The 19,134-nt window shown below is 42.1% G+C and overlaps 1 protein-coding gene across 2 annotated transcripts in view; it reads right to left on the reverse strand.

The window, feature by feature from the left end:
• Positions 1-19,134, reverse strand: part of APBA1 (amyloid beta precursor protein binding family A member 1) — a 235,613-nt gene that overhangs the window by 33,225 nt on the left and 183,254 nt on the right. Inside the window, exons 3-6 of one of the 2 annotated variants that reach the window (XM_049895519.1) lie at positions 18,167-18,262; positions 13,568-13,607; positions 10,610-10,755; positions 895-927 (exon numbers count right to left, since the gene is read on the reverse strand). In XM_049895519.1, coding sequence (XP_049751476.1) covers positions 895-927; positions 10,610-10,755; positions 13,568-13,607; positions 18,167-18,262 — 315 coding nt within the window. The remainder of the gene's footprint in view (positions 1-894; positions 928-10,609; positions 10,756-13,567; positions 13,608-18,166; positions 18,263-19,134) is intronic. The other variant, XM_049895520.1, reaches the window with a different exon arrangement.

Consider the following 19,134-nt stretch of genomic DNA (forward strand, 5'->3'; position numbering starts at 1 on the left):
AGACTCCAGAATTAGGCTCCCAACAATGAAGGCCCCACACGGAGTATGGACACATGATGTGGGTTGGCATCTCCAGGTTACGGGGGAAAATGCAAAACATTTTGCTTTTTCTCCTGAAGAAGCAGTGACTCACTACAGCCAATTCACTTTAGGAACATTGATTGTGAATGGCCCTTTCTGCACAGGTTTCAGGGCCCAGCAGATGGAAGGAAAAACTCAAAACTGAGGATCTTGGAGAAGTCAGAGTTTGTCCCTGCTTCAGCTGATAGGGCCAGTGTCAGCTGCAAGTGGAAACTAAGCCATTGGGATGCAGTTCTGGTAAGAGGGTCTTCATGTTCTCACACCACCAGAGCAGCCACGGAAGCACTAACCCACTCCAGAAACCACCCCACTAGGAAACAGCCCCAATGCCTCAACATCCCACGGGTAGTTCATAAGCACCTAGAAGCTCCACAACCAAAAACAGCACATCAGTTTGTTTAATTTAGGGCTTAACTCTGCACAGGTGTGGTTATCAGCGAGTTTTCTTTTTTGCATCCAGCAATCTGACAAACCCACAAATCAAACATAACTGTAATTGAACAGACCCAAGTCCCTGCCACATCAATCCTCCTGAAAGGGTGAAATGTTCACACTCGGCTATGACTCATTTAGCATCTCCAATCTGCTCCCTGTCGTTACTCTGAAGTGAAATGACTAATGAGCAACAGAAAACGGCCACTTTAGGCAACTGATTTTGGAGAAACACTGGCTTATGGGGCGGTTCGAAACGAAAATCTGAACAAAAACTTGCTGGATGCAGAAAACAAAAACACGAAATAACAAAAAGGCAAAACGTAAATAAATGAAAAGAACAGGCATAACACCAAGCTGATGAAGTTGTTTGTACTGCACCTTCTTCCTGCTTTTGGCTAATTTCTGGGCCATCTGCTTAGCATGGAACAAACAGAGACAGGAGAATAGTTAGAAAAGAATTTGCAGAGACTCAAAGTCAAAAAAGGGAATTGACGAACTAATACCGATGAGTGGTATAAAGCATTTCTGTGGGAGAGCTAGTTTAAAAAAATCCCACTCTAAAGGCAATCAAACTCCTGATTCAGAATTTTGTAGGCGGCAGGGCAGTGGGAAAAAGGAAACAAAAATATTCAGGTGCTGCTTCTTACACTTAACTGCAATTGCTGTTTTCAAGGAACCAATTTTTAGTTCTACTGATTTTCTTTATTGTATGGCCTGTTTTCCACTTCATTGATTTCTGCCTCTACCTTTATTATTTCCTTATTTTTTTTCTTTGAGTGTAATTTGTTGATCTTTCTGTAGCTTCTTGGGATGAAAACTTAAATGATGAATTTTCAAACTTTTTTCTTTTCTGATATTTTTATTTAAACCTATGAAACTCCCTCTAAGCACAGCTTTAGCTGCATTCCACAAATTTTGATATGTGCCTTTTTAATTACTGTTCTGTTCAAAACATTTCCTAGTTTTCACTGTGATCTCTTCTTTGCATACTGGATAACTTAGAATTGTGTTATTAATTTCAACACCAAAAAGCCCAAACCAAACCCATTGCTGTTGAGTCAATTCTGACTCATAGGGACCCTATAGGACAGAGTAGAACTGCCCCATAAGGTTTCCAAGGAGCAGCTGGTGGATTTGAACTGCCAACATTTTGGTTAGCAGCCAAGTTCTTAACCACTATGCCACCAGGGCTCCAATTTCAACACAGTTGGAGATTTTCTAGTTATCTTCTTGTTATTGATTTCTAAATTAATTCCAGTGAGGTCAGAGAATATGTTCTTTATGATTCAATCATTTGAAATTTGCTGTCTTAGCTATATGGTCCAGCACATGATCAACTCTGGCGAATGTTCCACGTGGACTTCAAAAGAATATGCATTCTGTAGTTGTTGGGGCTAGTGCTCTACAGATGTCAGTAAGTCAGTTAAACTGGTTGATAGCATTGTTCAAATATTCTATGCTATTTTTTGTCTGCATGCTCTATCATTTATTAAGAGGAGTATGTTAAAATCTCCAGTTGCAACTGTGGATTTGTCATGTCTCCTTTTGATCATGTCAACCAAATTTTTGCTTTATATATTTCGTAGCTATGTTATTAGGTACATACACATTTAAGACAGATACGTCTTCCTGTTGAATTGACTCTTTTTACTTTTATGAAATATCCCTCTTTGTCTCTAGTAATACTTCTTGCCTTAAGCTTTCATAATAGTAATATAACCTGTACCTAACTAGAAATGAATGTAATATTTATAAGTAAAAGAGAGCATAGTTGATAAAAGCAGAGACTCATGAGTCAGATTGTCTAAAACCAAATCCTGGCTCTGCCATCTACTAGTCATGCGACTTTGAGCACGCCACTTAATGTCTCTGTGTCTCAGTTTTCTCATCTGAAAAGTGGGGATAAAAGTGACATTTACCTCTTCAGGCTGTTTTGAGCATAAAATGAATACATGCAAAGTGCTTAGAATAGTGCCGGCTGCATCATAAGCACCATGCTTGGGCTTGCTGCTATATTATCGTTATTCACCTATGCCAGGTTGCAATTTCTCAGCTTGCTAAAGATACAGATCCTGTGTGAATAATGGTGAGTGAATGGCTGAGCCACGGACAGTGCTGTGGTGATGAGTGCGGGGGGAGGAAGAACTATTTTCTCACATTCTTTGGTATTCACCTGGCAGAAAAGCTCTTTTGGTCTTAGCAGTACATCTCTATTTCATTAATGCCTAAAAGCGTGTTGCCTGTACTACCTTACTGTAGAGAAACCAGATGAGTCAGCTGTACAAACACCAAACAGCTAATATCCGGTCCACCTAGGCAACTAGGGCAATCTCACTCCTACACACTCACCCCCACAGCTCATACTGGCAGTCATGAGTGCAAATGTTATTCTAACAGCTGTGCATTACAGTGGAAATATTTCAGTATCTAAGGGGTGGCCCTATGTTGATGCTGTATCACACCCCCTCACAGGAATCTGAGAGTCCTACTGGCGGACAGCCTGATCTGCATCAGTTATAATCCTCACAACAAATGACTGCTGAGTTCTTACTGCTTGTTTGCTTCCTACCACTTCCCTGAAATGATACAGCTGCAGTACAGGAATCTCCATGATCTCGGATCTAAAACCTAACAGTGGTTGGTCAAAATTCTTCAACTCTCTATGGAACTGGGGTCTGAAAGGACCCTTTCAAAGTACAAAATGGCGGCCACCAATGGATTGCCCACATTCTGTTTTTCACTCAATCTGGTTATGAGGAAGAGGATCCAAGAGGCGAGCTGAGTGTCATGAACGGTATTCTGAAATAATTTTTAGGATGTTAAAAAGATATTTTATGCACTTAGAGTAATACCATCACTTCTCTAACAGTAATACCATCACTTTCAATCACTTATGGCCTCCAAGTCCCCTAGAACAAATCACAATGAAAAATTAGATATCGCATTGGCAGTCATGGGGATGGGAGGCTGGAGCCAGATTGAGTACTTGGAGAAACAGAAAGAGGTCCACAAGAAGCATAAGGCCAGCATGCATCATAAAGCCAGAAATGACAACATCCATTTAAATTCTCATGGTTCATGGGATTGATTATAGCTTATCACCCAGCGGGCTCTGGTGTGAAGGGCAGACACTGTGTACTGTTCATCCTGCCACTCAATCCACAAATGCATATTGAATGTTTGCCGATGTCAAGACACTTTAGATTAGCCATGTTGGGAATCCTCTCAACTGTTCTCTCTCTACTTTGCCTAGCTGACATTTACTGACATTACACATACTGTGTACCAGTATCCTCCTATGCGTTTCACATATGCCAATGTAAAAGCCTTACAACAACTCTGTAAGGCAGACACTACACTCTCCTCATATTTCAGAGGAGGAAACTGAGGCACAGAGAAGTTAAGTAACTTGTCCAATGTCACACAGCTGGTAAGTGGCAGAGGAGAGTTTCAAACCCAGGCAGTCTGACTGTACACTCCAAGCCACTAGTTGTGTGACCTGGGACAAGTTTCTCACCTGTAAACTTCTCGGTTTATTTGTCTGTAAAGTGGGGTTAATAAGACCAGCATCGCAAGATCTGCCCCCTCCCCACCACTGTGAGAAGTAAATGAGATCATGTACACAAAGGCCTGATATGAATGTCTGTATTCTTTCTACTAATTACAGACTTTTTCAAGGCACATGGCAAATGACATGACTTGGACAAAGCTAAAAAAAAACAAAACCAAACCCATTGCCATTGAGTCTATTCCAACTCATAGCAACCCTGCAGGACAGAGAAGAACTGCCCACAGGGTTTCCAAGGCTATAATCTTTACGGAAGCAGACTCCTATATCTTTCTCCTGAGGAGCAGCTGGTGGGTTCGAACCTCTGACCTTTGGGTTAGCAGCCCAGCACTTAACCACTGTACCACCAGGGCTTCTTAGACAGAGTAACAATGATAGAAACCTTAATTCTACAATTAAGTCATAATTTTTGAAAATTAAATGAGATCATAAAAGAATGGAAAGATTTGATCTTTAGGGATAGATTAGTAAAGACAGATATAAGAAGTATTTGATAATGAATGCTCTTTACAAAAATGCATAGACCAAAAAATATCTAGGCATCATTTGTAATCTAACTGCATAAGTTTAACAAATGTAGAAAGAATGGAGACATATACACCACACTCAGTGCGGACGTGAAGCCATCTCTATGGCTCAGGCAGGGTCCAGCAGGCCACCCTGTCTTCTGATTGAAGAGCAGAGAATGAAGTGGGAACGAAGGTGAAACATAAGGATGGAGATGTAGTGGACAGGAAGGAAGACAACTGAACAGGCTGTATTGGCCTAAAGTTTGGTGTCCTCTCAGTTCTACTCTGTAACATATGGGGTTGCCATGAGTTGGAATGGATTCTAGAGCAATGGGTTTGGTTTTGGTTTTAGACAGGGGTCAGGCATAATTCCCACCCTTTTCAGGGAAGGAGGGCATCCCCACCTAGGTCAAGATTAAGTATTGACAGTAGGCAGGGCAAAGCTCTTTCTAGATGTTTCCCCCAAAATGTGTTTTGGGGAATACGAAGCAACAGGAAGTTAACCGGTATCACACAGTAATATATTCTGTGTTCAGATAATTATGGGAACTCTTGGTTAAACACAATTAAGTCTCCTTAGTGCAGGACTCCTCAGAGCCTTTAATAGGAAATCATATGTGGTAAATGTCCTAAAGAAGATCTATCTTGCAGTGTTTCCTCAGTTTACTTGCCAATGGAATCCTTTTGGTGACAAGCCCTCTGGTTGGCTGGAAAGCTGCACAGCACAGCTGACAGCCCCCTCTTCCGTAAGGCAGTGGTTCTCAAGCTACAGCATGCATCCGTAGCCCCTGGAAGGCTTGTTAAAATACAGATTTCCAGGCTCTATCCCCTGAGTCTGGGATGGGGCCTGAGAATCTGCATTTCTCACAAGTTCCCAGAAGATGCGGATACTGCAGGTCTGGAGACCACACTTTGAGAATCATTGCTTTAACGCATTTTTAAGCTATATGGGGGCTTCCTGGAAGGATATTATTTCTTCTAAAAAATGCTGAACAAAGAAGGTAGAAAGGACCCCATTAGACAGTGTACAAATGGGGGGGGGGAACTCTGAAAAATATCAAGTGTCTTCTAATTTTGCTTATTTTTTATGAAAGGCAATGCCTTTTAATTTCTGATTCCTTCATTTGCCTTGTACTATTGTTATCTAAGCACTCTTCTTATCTCCTTGATTAGACTCAAGTATCTCAAGGTCAAGGACTCTGTCTTTGTTAATTTTTATCTCCTAAAATGCCTATCACAGGGGCTTGCAGACAGATGGTTTGGTTTTAGGGCCAAATTCATTTGCTTTCTTTTTACATTAAGCAGAAAATGCCTAGTCAAGCTACAACTCCAAATTCTCTATTTGGCAACTGAATTTGTAAATTCTTTGCTAACTTAAGAAAATCCTAATTCTCAAAACAAGCACTCATTCAATAAGCAGCGTTCAATTCTGCTATACAGTTGGTATACAGATAACACAGTCAATAGACAACTGAAATTAAAGCCTGCTTGGAAATGGAAAGCTACATTCAGTGTGTGTTCAAACAAAGCACCACAAATATCTCATTACAGCAGGACACACGGTGAGGTCAGCCTTACGATCCTCTGGTGAAACAATGTGGGCAGAGGGAAGAGAGAGGGGCAGGATGGGTGTCTCTGGGGCAAGTGAGGGGTGAGGGAAGAAAAAGAAGTCAGAAAATAAAAGGAGGAAACTATTCTACCTTTGTTTAGATTAGAGCACTAAGGTGAAATTTATTAGGCAGCTTGTAAAGGATATTGCTAAATAGATTTCAAAGTACATTCCCAGAACCTTTCTTTCCCACTGCCTTCCTGGATGGACACTACAAAAACTGTAGCCTCACTCTGCTCTGCATCCTCTCTACTGAGGTAGCTAGAGTAAGTCATTCCTAAAACATCAGTCTCTCTTTGGGAACATGTATGACACCACCTCCCTTAGAGACTGGTGTCTTCTTGGCATGGCAGGAGCCACAGTGCAAGTGCCACTTGAGACTATCCCAGTTCCATCTGGCTAACTGCTCTCCACCCTCAAGATCCCTCTGCACATGATGGAGTCCTTGCATACTCCCCGACATAGAGTCCATTTAACCAAACCAAACCCAACCCACTGCCGTCAAGTTGATTCCAACTCATAGTGACCCTATAGGACAGAGTAGAACCTCCCCACATGGTTTACAAGGCTGTAAATCTTTACGTGAGCACACTGCCACATCTCTCTCCAACAAGGCAGCTGGTGGGCTCAAACCACCAACCTTTTGGATAGCAGCCAAGCACTTTAACCACTGTGCAACCAGGGCTCCCAGTGCCCCTTCTAGGGAGTGCTGAAATCGACACTGGGTTCTAAACACACTAAGCACAATGTGAAAAAGCTTCAGGCGGAGTGTAAAGCCAAACAATCTGAAAGAGCATTTAAATGGATGGTAAAAGGAATATGAGGCAGAAAATATTTCATGACAGGCAACAGTTCTTTCAAATGCACAGGACACACTGTAACATGATACATATAAGTTATAAATGAAATGTAACAATTTAATTTTGCCCCTCTATAATGAATTCCTCACACTAGAGTCATCTGCTGTAAAAACAATGTATGTTTTTCAGATGTCTGCTCTGCTCCAGGCAGGTCTAAACTGTGTTTATAACCAGACAGCCTCCATCTTGTTTGTTCTGACTGACAAAGTCATCTATTTTCCTGTTCAAATGAACCGTGGAACTTCTGCATATCAATCCTTTGAAGCTTCAAAAGTAAATTTTCTGATCTCTTATCAGGGAGCTGGACTTTAAAGAAAACGCAACACTACCAGCCAACACTCTCAGACACCACCATGGAAATAAGAAGGTGTAATTTACAATACAATTGGCACCGGGTGGGGATCTGGTACAGTTACTGCCGTAGTCTACCCTGAAAATCAATTTATGTTCAAGTGATTTGTCTCGTGTATTCCCCCCTAGGGACATCTTAGTGCTATGTATATGAAAAGACGTAGATCCTTTATCTTGTAGGAGTCAAAGGCTACCAAACAGTCTTTAAGGCTAAAAAACAAGGTGCCCAGAACGAAAACCTGAGCCTTAAGACTTCTGAAATCTTGATGGAGAGAAGCTAGGAGATACTCAAATGAAAGTAACAGTTTTCTCTCTCAGGCGTCTTCAGTACTACTTTGGGGGCACACTTTCTCTGTTCTGGAGGATTCTCTTGAATGGGCTGTAGCAGTGCTCATGATAGGGGTGCTTTGGCATTTTGGTGGAGATACATCTTTGTTGTGCTGATCTGTCCTGGACATTATAGGGTGTTCAGTATAACTGGCTCTGGCCCTCTAATGGCATTTGACGCCCTCAGTTGCTGTGACAACCAAAAATGCCCCCACTCACTTTCACATCTTGCAAAGGTGGTGCTCATCTATTACAGAACCACTGAGTGAGTTGGGTACTTGTATTTCCACTGATCTTGGGGAACTGGGAAGGGTACCACTAACCCAGGTAACTAAGTGCGTTGTTTGGTAATTATGGGGCATGAGAAGTCAGAGCTGTGTTCCTATAGGCTTTCTTGTTTTGAAGCTCTCTGCTCCGTATGAACTAATGTGGGACAGTGCTGAAAAGCAGCTTGTCCTCTCAGAGAGGTCTGTGAGTTCTCATTTTGAATGCTGTGTGTAGGACATACTAACTGGAAATCGGGAAGACCGTGGGCAGATCTGTAGCCATTAACATCCCCTCTTCATGGTAAGGGCAGACAGTGAGAAGGAATTAGACCAAGCTTGGATGGGCAGCTCAGCAGGAACCTGCTGATGTTCTACATGTAGCCTTATTTAGCCTGGAAGACTCAGAAGGCATGGAGGTCAGTTAGGTATGCATCTATGGAGTTCTCCTGTTAGGGGCCATTGGGCATGACACATCTCTACGGGTAGGAGGTGGGAGTTCCCTTGAAAGAAGAGGACCTTCCCGTTGCAGTCATCCTGGGAGAGGTTAATTTTATAAACACCACAGAAGACATAACACCTCATGGCAGCTGGGCCTCTAGGCATAAACAGGGTTCACCAGTCCCTGACAGAGTGGTTGAGTGGGTCCCTGCCTCACAGGGAAGAAACTGGCAAGCCCCTGTCAGTGGCCCATCAGTGCTGACAGCAGCCACTCTAGGCACAGGTATAAATTATTCTCTGCTTTATAAATCCTACTTCCTAAAATTTCAGTCGTGGAATCAAAAGTTGCAGCCTGGGCTTACTACACTTTGGGTAATTAGGGAAGGCCCAGTTCTGAGCTTGGAGAGGGGTGGTCGGAGGCAGTAGACAACTCGTGAAGGCCCCAGCAGCAGAAGCAATGGTAGGTAGCAGCTTGATGAGGAAGCAATGGGAAGGGGACCTGCGGACATTCACACAGGAGCTCTCATAATTGCAGAATAACTGGGCAGCGGGTGAGGGGACTCAGGGTCATTGTAATTAGGGCATTAATGGAAATATGACCTTGTTTAATATTCATAACATATCAGAGCCAGGAATCAGCTCGGGTAAGAGGGCCAGAATTACCATCTACCTCCGAATCGCTGGTTTGCAGCCCTTTCCCGCCGAGGCCTGGATGTGCTCCTGTGGTACCTGCCATCTCACAGCCTTCTCTCCTCCTCTGGTGCCCCCTGTACATTTGCTGGCTTGATGTTGCCACCCAGGCAGCTTAGCTTGAAGGAAAGGATCTCACTTTATATATCTGGATTTCCCTTCCTTCACGGGACCTTGCATGCATAAGTGCTCACGAAATATTTTTTCTCTGACTGAGGGATTAAGAACTCTCACTTACTGCCTTCTACTTGTAGTTCCTTCTCATTCTTCATTACCACAGAAATATCAGGATGGAAACTGGGGACGTGTGAGAGAGAAGACACAAAAATGGGAATGATTCCTTGAGAGGAAAAGCAATTTTGACAAGTTGAAACTGGATAAAACCAATTCTGGTGAGTCTTAATCTATTCCAATTCACTCTAAATACAGGTTCTGGGTCTCAATAGTGATGTTATCCCTGTGGTTCTAGGTAAAAATGGGCTCGTGCCTCTAGTGTGGCTGCCCAACGGTTCTAGGTGCTGGTGACACTTAATGGCATTTGGATGGCAAGGTGTCCCTGTAGTCTTGGGTTTGTCCATGGTTATAGGTGGTGTTGGTATTTGTGGTGGAGATTCTAGAGCTCTGCATTTCTCAATGGACCAAGCTGGTTCTGGCTGGTTCAAACTAGTTGTGAATGATTTAAACTAGATGAAAAGGGGCTTTTCCTGGACCAAACAGGCGTGCTCCTTTTAAATCTTGATAAAACAGATTCAAACAAGTTATGACAGGCTCGAACTGGTTTAAACTGGGTTAGCCTTGCACTGGCTTGTTCAGACTAGCCAGGTTAGATTTGATCAAATGGTTCATTCTACTTGAAACAAGCCAGTTCAATCTAGCTTGGATAGGATCAGCTGGTTTAAAAGCAACGCGACCTAGTTTGAACCAACTCGGCAAACATGAACATTTAAGTTGTTGATCTCTAGCTGTGAATGACACACCTCCCAAATGTGAGGCATAATACCTAAAATGATATCCTTCCTCAGGTGATCAAGTTTTCAAAGTTTATGATCATATGTTTAAGGGTATAGGTACTATTTCTCAAGAACAACCTAAATACGTAATATTTATACAGTAAAGCCTGCGAAAGCCGGAACCTGTGTAAGGCAGAAACCTGTCAGAGAAGGAAAACTCGAGTATTTTCCACTAATAGAGAGGGATAGAAAAGTGGTAAGACTGTACCCTGTCAAAGGTGGAAAACTTGTGAGACTGGAAAGACAAGGGAGTCCTGTCAAGTTCCGGCTCTCACAGGTCTTACTGTATGCAGGGACTCCAGCACAAGCTGGCTCTTTTCTTCTGTTTGGCTAGCAGGTGTATCTCAGTGTACACTCCTCTAAACTCAGGAGAGAACACATGAGGTGTGGGGTGACCACTGTAGCCCAGGGCAAGCATCGGCCCACTATTCCTTACCCCCCGCCAAGTACACGGCCCCCCCTCACCTTGATCCTGCTTACTGCTTCCTGGGCCTGCATCATGCGCACGTTTTTGGAAGGAGTTTTGTCTGAGAGCAGCTGGGTGGAGCCAAGGTAATTGGCAGCAAAAATGATTCCATCGATCAAGTCTTCAGGGTCACAAGGTCCAGGAACTGTAACACACAGAGCCGCAACAGTGAGGGAAGTCACCCGAGGGCAGAGTTAGGGAATCCCCCTCCCACACTGCATGCTCCTCCTCTGCCCCTCACCACCTGCCAGGTGGGCCAGGTACCCTGAGCAGGTGAGCCAACCTGCTTGTCTAAGTCACCTCTCTCTGTCCGCGTTCAATCACCCCTAGTTTTCAGAAAGAAGGAATGGTTTCTTCTTAATTTATTTCACCCATTATTGTGAGAAATGATGGGAATATTAATTTAAATATGAAACATAAAATTCAGTGATAAAGGGCGTTGTTTCTTCTGTTTGACTGTGAGCTCTCTGGGGCCAAGGACCATGTCCTATTCAGCTTTGACTCTCCTGTGTCTTGTCGGTGTTTGTCGGTATTTATTTATTAAATAAATATCTACTTGATAAAAAGTTGGATGAATAGAAGGCTGATTAGAAAACTTCATTTTACAGCAGTCCCTGTTACTTGCCACCTTTTCACCCAGTACCAGTTACCATCAAGTTGACTCCAACTCATGGCATTGCATTACACATGTGTCAGAGTAGAACTGTGCTCCACAGGGTTTTCAATGGCTATAATCTTTCAGAAGTAGATCGCCAGGCCTTTCTTCCCAGGTGCCTCTGGGTGGACTCAAATTGCCAACCTTTTGGATAGTAGCAAAGCATGTTAACAGTTTGTACCACCCAGGGACTCCCAAATTTCTCCACAACCAGGGAGACAAGTTTTATAAATCAGAAAAATAGGGTATCTGTTTCAGAATGTCTGGATTCCTACAGAAAATCAAAACCTGTTGCCATCAAGTCAATTCTGACTCATAGCAACCCTACAGGACAGAGCAGAACTGCCCCATAGGGTTTCCAAGGAGTGGCTGGAGGTTAGCAGCTGTAGTCTTAATCACCGCGCCACCAGGGCTCCTGAATTCCTATACTAGTCTCTAATTCTGATTCTGCAGAACAGATATTACCCAAAAGCCATGGTCCCATGTGATCAGTCTTGCTAAACTACAGGCCATCATGTTCCCAGTCTGATCCCGCACTCAGATCAATTCCAAGAAAATAGAAATTTTCTGTTCTCATTGACCTGTCTTTTTTAATCAGACCTTAGTTTTAAATATTTAAATTGGGGGCATCTGATTCTAACCATAATTACCTATAAACCCTACTCTAAATTAAAACATGTCTGAGACTAATGTATAAATTTATAATGGATGCACTAGGAAAGCCATTTGAATTCTGTAATTAAAACATATCTATTTTCTTGGACTTGAATGCCCTATTTGGGGAGACGATTATATACATTTTTCTCCCGCTGTTCAAACCTTACGGTCTTAAAGTAGATAATTTGAAACTGAAACAATTTGTTTTTCCTCTTGGAAGTTAATATAAAGCGGTTTTTATTTTTATCCTTAAAAATCAAGCTCATCTTGAGCTTAAACAGCTGCTTCCCATGATAAGCTACTTATCAGGATGCTGATTTAAAATACTCTCTCATTTTTCTAAAACGAAGGTGGTGGTTGAAACAAAGAAATAAACAGTGTTTGAGAAAAGCCTTCACAAAGAATCTGGTAGCTATTAAATATGGAAACTTGCTATTTGTCTTATTCTTAGTCTTTAAGAGAAAAACTTCTGGACTAAACACCCTGAGTGGTACCCAGGCAGACCGGCCCCCACTACATACCAGTACCATAGTGGTACCAGGCAGACCGGCCCCCATTACATACCAGTACCACAGTGGTACCCAGGCAGACTGGCCCTCATCACATACCAGTACCATAATTTACATTCTCACCAGCCACATATTCCCGCCATGCAGCGCTTATAGATTTAGGTTATTTATAACACACAGTTTTAATTGTGTAGCAGGGAAGCATTTAACCCATTGTCGTTGAGTTTGATTCCGACTCACAGCGAACCTATAGGACAGAGTAGAACTGCCCCATACGATTTTCAAGGAGTGGCTGGTGGATTCAAACTGCTGACCTTTTAGTTGGCAGCCAAGCTCTTAACCACTGCGCCACCAGGGCTCCAGGGAAGCACTAGTCTAATTAAAATAATACCTGGACAGATTATGCTTTGTAAGAAGTAAAAGACTGCCGGTCTTCTATTATTAATCTATTCTATTATATAAATCATTCTTGCGTGTTACCTAAAATAAGGACACAGCAAACAAAGAAGTAAGTGACAAAAAACCTCAGGAATTTTTTATATTAGTGATGGATTTACAATGTCAATGAAACTAAACAGAAACTAATCATTTTTGCCAGCCAGGTACTGAGAAAAATGATCTCATCTGGGATAGTAATTTTCAAAAACCTTCCATCTATTTTTTTTTTTAATAATGCACAGTAGACTTCCTGGCCCATGGAGTGAGAAAGCTGGGTGCCTTTGGGCAGAGACTGAGCCAGGGAGAATTCTACACCTGATCCACGCATTTGGGACTTGCCAGACTCCACAAATGAGTGAGCCATTTCCTCTATATGGTTTGTGAGTTCTGTGCGATGTTGCAGCAAATTAGGGAACCCAAAGACTAGAGGGAAAGTGCTGAGGGGAGAGGGAGTAGTTAATGTTAGAGACGATGGAGAGATACAGCAGCGTGGAAAAGTTGGAGACATTTGGGAACATTTTTAAACTCCACCTCACAGGAACCAGCTTTGTGCGGATCCTTATAAAAGAAATTATTCATTTAATAACTTTGTGGTCTTTCTTCTCCACTGTCGTCTTATAGCCTGGTGCTTCAAACACCCAAAACACTAAAAGATTCATGAGTGACTCAGTGCTCAACATTTTCTTTTCAGCTCTTACCTTCAACGTAGGTGGGGAAGGATGCCAAGCTTTTTCTTGACTGTAATTAAGACAAAGAGGTTTCAAAAAGGGCCAAGTGTGATGAAATATGCATTAACACAACCACCTATGTACACGAAAAATAAATGCATCACCAGTAGCAGTTGTTAATCAATTATGGACCATATCGGTTAGATAAAGCAAAATGTGGATAAACACATGCATTTACTATTAAAGACTACCCAACCCCCAGAACGATCCATTCGTATCTTAGATAATATGAAAATCCTACATTCCACAATCAGAGACATGTCTGTCAGCCTAAAAATTATCCCACAGACCCAAATCTATAATCAGCAACGGCAACAAAAAGGCACCAGTTGTATCCTTAAGAATCTGCATTTCCAGGTGGAAATGCTGCTGACCAGTAAGAACAACAACATGATCAGATGTAGAAATTAAGAATTCCCCTGGAGAAACAAGTAAATCAGCTCAGTATTTTTTTTTCACATTGATCTCTCACTGTGCTAAAAATGCCTGCTAGATTTTTTCCTCTCTTCCTTTCATCTCCTACTCAGTTATTTTAGTTGAAAAATTCTATTATATAAATCATTCTTGCATTGTTACCTAAAATAAGAACACAGCAAACAAAGAAGTAAATGACAAAAAACCCCAGGAATTTCTCATATTAAGTACCATCTCCCAACAAAGGTCAGCATGCTGGGCGTGTTGAAAATCTCCTAGAGCCTGAGTGGATGGTAGTCTAAATGCCTGTCCGCAGAGCAGCAATACTCACCCTTTGGTTCCTTTCCTAAGCAAATGTCCTAGAGGTAACTGAGTGGGATAAGAGCAGGAACTTCCTTCCTGCTTCACCAGTTATTATTCATTCATAGGGTTGCTATGAGTTGGAATTGGCTAGATGGCAGTGGGTTTGTTATTTTTTGGTTTTCACTAGTAATAGAATTTGTAGCTGATGTGTCTGGGTTACGGTGACAAGGATTGCTTGAGAGTGGAGAGATAATACTAAAGAGTTTGTAAAGTGAGCAAAACATTGGGTCTGCATGGCCAAGGGTTATCTTCAGAAAGCCTAAGGATTTTCATTGCTGAGAATCTACCAGGTATTAGGTGATTATTTTAATACACACCTCTTAGAGAAAGGGTACATAGTACAGCATAGCTATTCAATAGGTTGACTTGAATTGATGGTATACCTCCTCTGGGGTCCTCAGAGGGGTAGAAGACTGAAGAGACCTGGACCTGAATGAGGGGTGAGATCTCATGGGACATCAGTGCACCTTCTACGGTGCTCTTTACTTTGAAGATGGGAATGGCCAAGGGACAAAATTAATAGTTAATATTTTCACAACATTCTTAAAAAAGTAGTAATGCTAAATGTTATGTGAGAAATTGGGCACAGTTAAAAAAACCTAATTTCAATACTCTAAACCCAATTCAGAACAATGACAAGAATTTAACACTAATCACACAATACACTGCACAGAGCAACTTATCAGTGAAACCTGCTGCAGAGTATGTTCAATGGGATGGAAAGGCTCTTCACACCAAAGAGAGTGGGTGTCTTGCCTTGGAAAGGGCCACCTTCAGAGAAACTGAAGATACAAGTCACCAGAAATAAAACTGGTTGCTAACGGGAGCCCTGCTGGTGCAGTGGTTAAAAGCTATGGCCGCTAGCCAAAAGGTCGGCAGTTCAAATCCACCAGTGGCTCCTTAGAAACCCTACAAGGCAGTTCTACTTTGTCCTGTGGGGTCGCTACGAATTGAAATTGACTCAACGGCCATGGGTTTGGTTTGGCTTGGTTGCTAATGCATTTATAGAAAAACTCACACCAAGTGGAAGATATGTGGATAGAAAGAAAGAGAATTTCTCCATATTAATTTTACTTTCTAATTCCTCAAGTGAGAAGCCAAGCTCAGTTGATTGTCAATCACCAAGTCTGTTTAATTCTGATTAATTAAAAAAAAAAAAAAAACAGAAACAAACCACAACTTCACGGTGTGCAGATGGAAACTAATTTCCTCATAAGGGCCACAGGTTTTGTTATTCCCCAACCACCTCCCTGACCTAACCCCTGGTAACAAAGGGTTTAGTGTATTGAGAGTTTTTACTCTACTGGCTTAGCCTCTAGGTACATTCAAGAGGCCAATTTAGAATGTCTTGGGCTATTAGGATACTCTTCTGAATGCTAATCTCAAGAAGAGTGTCCAGATTATAGCAGCAGCTACAAAAAGAATTATTTGAGTCTACAGCTCTAAAAGCTGCTATTTGATTTAGAGCCACAATGGAGGGCATTTGGTCAATTCACTTATTCTCTATTCACAAGCTCAGGACTGGCTTTCTTTAGTCTCTAGAGTAGTAATTTTTTAAAAAAGAATTTGGGAAATGAAAGCATCTCTAATTATGGCACACAAAGAGGATTTTCATCATTATTTCTAAGGATATGCAGAAACACGTACCAAGTCTTGTAGGAACTGAGAAACGAACAAATTAGCCTTGCTTATTATATCTCATGCTGAATATTCAGATGTCTGATGAGCCCCTTGTCTTCTCACATGTGGGTTGAAATGAACATCGATTGACCCTTAACATTCAAGAATTAATAAGTCGACTCACATTCAAGAAAGCCAAAGGCTGAAATCTTTGGGATTTTCTGGGGGGTTTCACAAATGGTGTGCAGAGCCTGGAGGCCTGACAATTGGAATATTAATGAACAATCTACCACGGCTGTGCACACAGTGACACTGCAGCAGATCCTGGTGGTTAAGAGCATGGGCCCACGGGAGTTCTGGATTCAAATCCTGACTCAACTACTTGTGAGCTCTGTGACCTCAGGTAAATTACTCAACCTCTCAGCTTCCTCAGCTAACAATGGGGATGATTATACCTACCTCACATGAGATACTAGCTGCAATTTGCTCAGCCCGGTGGCTGGAACACCAGAAGTGCCCAAGAAATGGTAATTCCCATCACTGTTACTGTCATTGTGGCTGTCCTTCTTTTCGTCCTGTTATCTGTTGTCACCCATTGCATGCCGTGAATGAAGTATGAAGGAAAGCTAGGAGATGGTGGGGTCAGCAGAAACTGTGACCCTGTCGCTCCTGTTCCAGTGGTGTAGGGTCAGAGGATCAGGACCAGGGGAGTACAAAGTATATTTCAAATCTAACTTCTAATGCTGACATCATTTCAGAGAGGGTCTCTCAATGCTTGTTTGGTTTTATATGATCGTATTAATAAAAAAAGAATATACTTGTCCTCTTCATCAATATTTAGTGGCAAATGTATATGTATCCAATAACACTTTAAGGGTAAATTTTACCTAAGACCCCTTTCAGAAGTGATCTGCCGACCAGGTTAAAATGGAGATCGACTTCTTCCGTTGCATTTAACATACTTATTAGCAACATGAAGGCAAATGAGACAGTCATCATCATGTGGTTAACCTCTTTAACGCATATCCTCAAGTGTTGATTCGGCAGCATCTATATTTAGAGTGAGCAGAGCCCACACACAGATTATGGCGCACGCTAATATTTATCTGATGCTGGTTCATAAGTTGGTGTGGGTGGCAGGTAGTGAGGTGTAAAAGGACAATGGGTACTGGAGAAGGCTGCGGGCCCTCTTCAGGGAGAAACACCTGCCCTTTCCTAGCCCCAGACCCCCAAGGAGGAGTAAGCAGTACCTTCATCCTTCACCACTCTATGCCAGAGCTCAGCGTGCCCCCATCAGTAGGGCAACCATTTCATTTGTCACCAAACCAGAGCACTTGAAAGCTGCATTGTCCAGCAGCCCAGAGCCACATGTGGATATTTAAACTTAAATTAAATAAGAATTAAATAAAACAAAAACTTCAGTTCTTTGGTCCCATGAGTCATACTCCAAGGCCCTGACAGGTACAAGTGGCTAGTGGCTGCCATACTGGATGGTACAGAAATAGAACATTTCCATCATCACAGAAGGTTTGCTTGGACAGTGCTCCTTTAGAAAATTAAAACTGGTGCCCACCTAATGGGTTGGCTGGACCAAAGGTGTAAGCTGGAACAACCCGAGGTAAACTGGGGCAACTCTATGGGGCAGTTCTACTCCATCCTATAGGGTCGCTATGAGTCGGAAACGACTCCACGGCATTGGGTTTTTTTTGGGTGGTCACCCTGTTCACATGAAAGATATTTAACTTAGGTCTGAAATAAATGGGTATTTAGGAAACCAACCCATTCATGAACCACATAGCAACTGAAACCCACGCTATCAGAATGCATGTAATGCCATGAAGAAGGACGTTGATCCATAGAGTGTTTAATGTCCAGTGTCCAGCCCTGTCCAAAACAACTTTCTACACTGATGGAAATGTACATATGGTAGCCACTAGCCATGTATGGCTATTAGCACTTGAAAAGTAGTGTTACTGCAGTACTGAATCTTTAATTTTATTCATTAACTTAAATTTAAAGACACCCAAGGCTAGTGGCTGCCAAATTGGACAACAAAGCTTTAATCAACTAACCCCACTATGGAAAAGAGAAATTAGGTGAATTTAGGTCAGAAGCTCTGGGAGGCTAGAGAAAGCACAAACCAGTATGACAACAAAACAAAATGGCACCTACCTCTTTATTTGTGGAGGCTTCCGCAGGGTCACTGGGATGATGGAGTATACTGGAGGACTCTGCACCCAAGGGTGAGGAACTGCCAGGAGATGGAGACTAGAACACAGCAAAAGAATAAACACCAGTGAGAATCTGAGAGAATCAGCAGAAGGGACAAGGGAGAGAGGAGAAGAGCAGAATACACCTGAACGAACATTTCAATAATGAGAAAACCTCTTCAGAAAGGAACTTCGGACTGTATGTGAGAGGCCTGGGTTTTTAAGCTTTCCTTTTGATTACTGTCATGTTTTCAAAGGAACTCTTACAGCTCATTGTCCTCCCCTCCCCCTACCACTTAAGCCAAGTGTTTAAAGAAAACATATAAATAAATTGAAGAGCCAACACAAAGCCCTAGATGAATAAAGCTAATGGTGTTACACAAATATATTAAAAAAAAATTTCGTTGTAAAAATGGAAGTCAAACATGTTATAAATTCACCTGCCCAACCTCATCTGGATGGGAAAATAAAAATTAAAACACACATTTTTACAGAGATGGCTGGGATTGATTTTGACAATTGGAAGCCACACCACCTGCATTCTTTTATTCAGTTCCGATTTCAAATGTTTTGTCCAGTTTCATCCATAGGCTGTTGAAAATTCAGAGAAATGTCAGCATTTCGGCCTCCAAATATTACCTTGGCTGCTCTTCAAACAGTTCAAATATATTTTGTCAAATGTGTTTAAAAATAAGGCTGATGAAGCTCTCAGTCATGTGTCTAGCACACAGTAGGTGCTCCATAAATATCTGGTGAATGAGTGATCAAATAAAGAGCATGGGGATACGGGTGACGCAGGCTCTGGAAGCCCTCCCCCAAAGATCCCTAAACTGTCCGTATACTCCTGAAATCTTGGGAGATGAAGGCAACCTTCAGGTGGGCCACAAGGGATGCATGAGGATTCTGTAGCGATGGTCCTCTAAGAGTAAG

The sequence above is a fragment of the Elephas maximus genome, chromosome 9 (assembly GCF_024166365.1).
Source record: "Elephas maximus indicus isolate mEleMax1 chromosome 9, mEleMax1 primary haplotype, whole genome shotgun sequence".
Taxonomy (NCBI): domain Eukaryota; kingdom Metazoa; phylum Chordata; class Mammalia; order Proboscidea; family Elephantidae; genus Elephas; species Elephas maximus.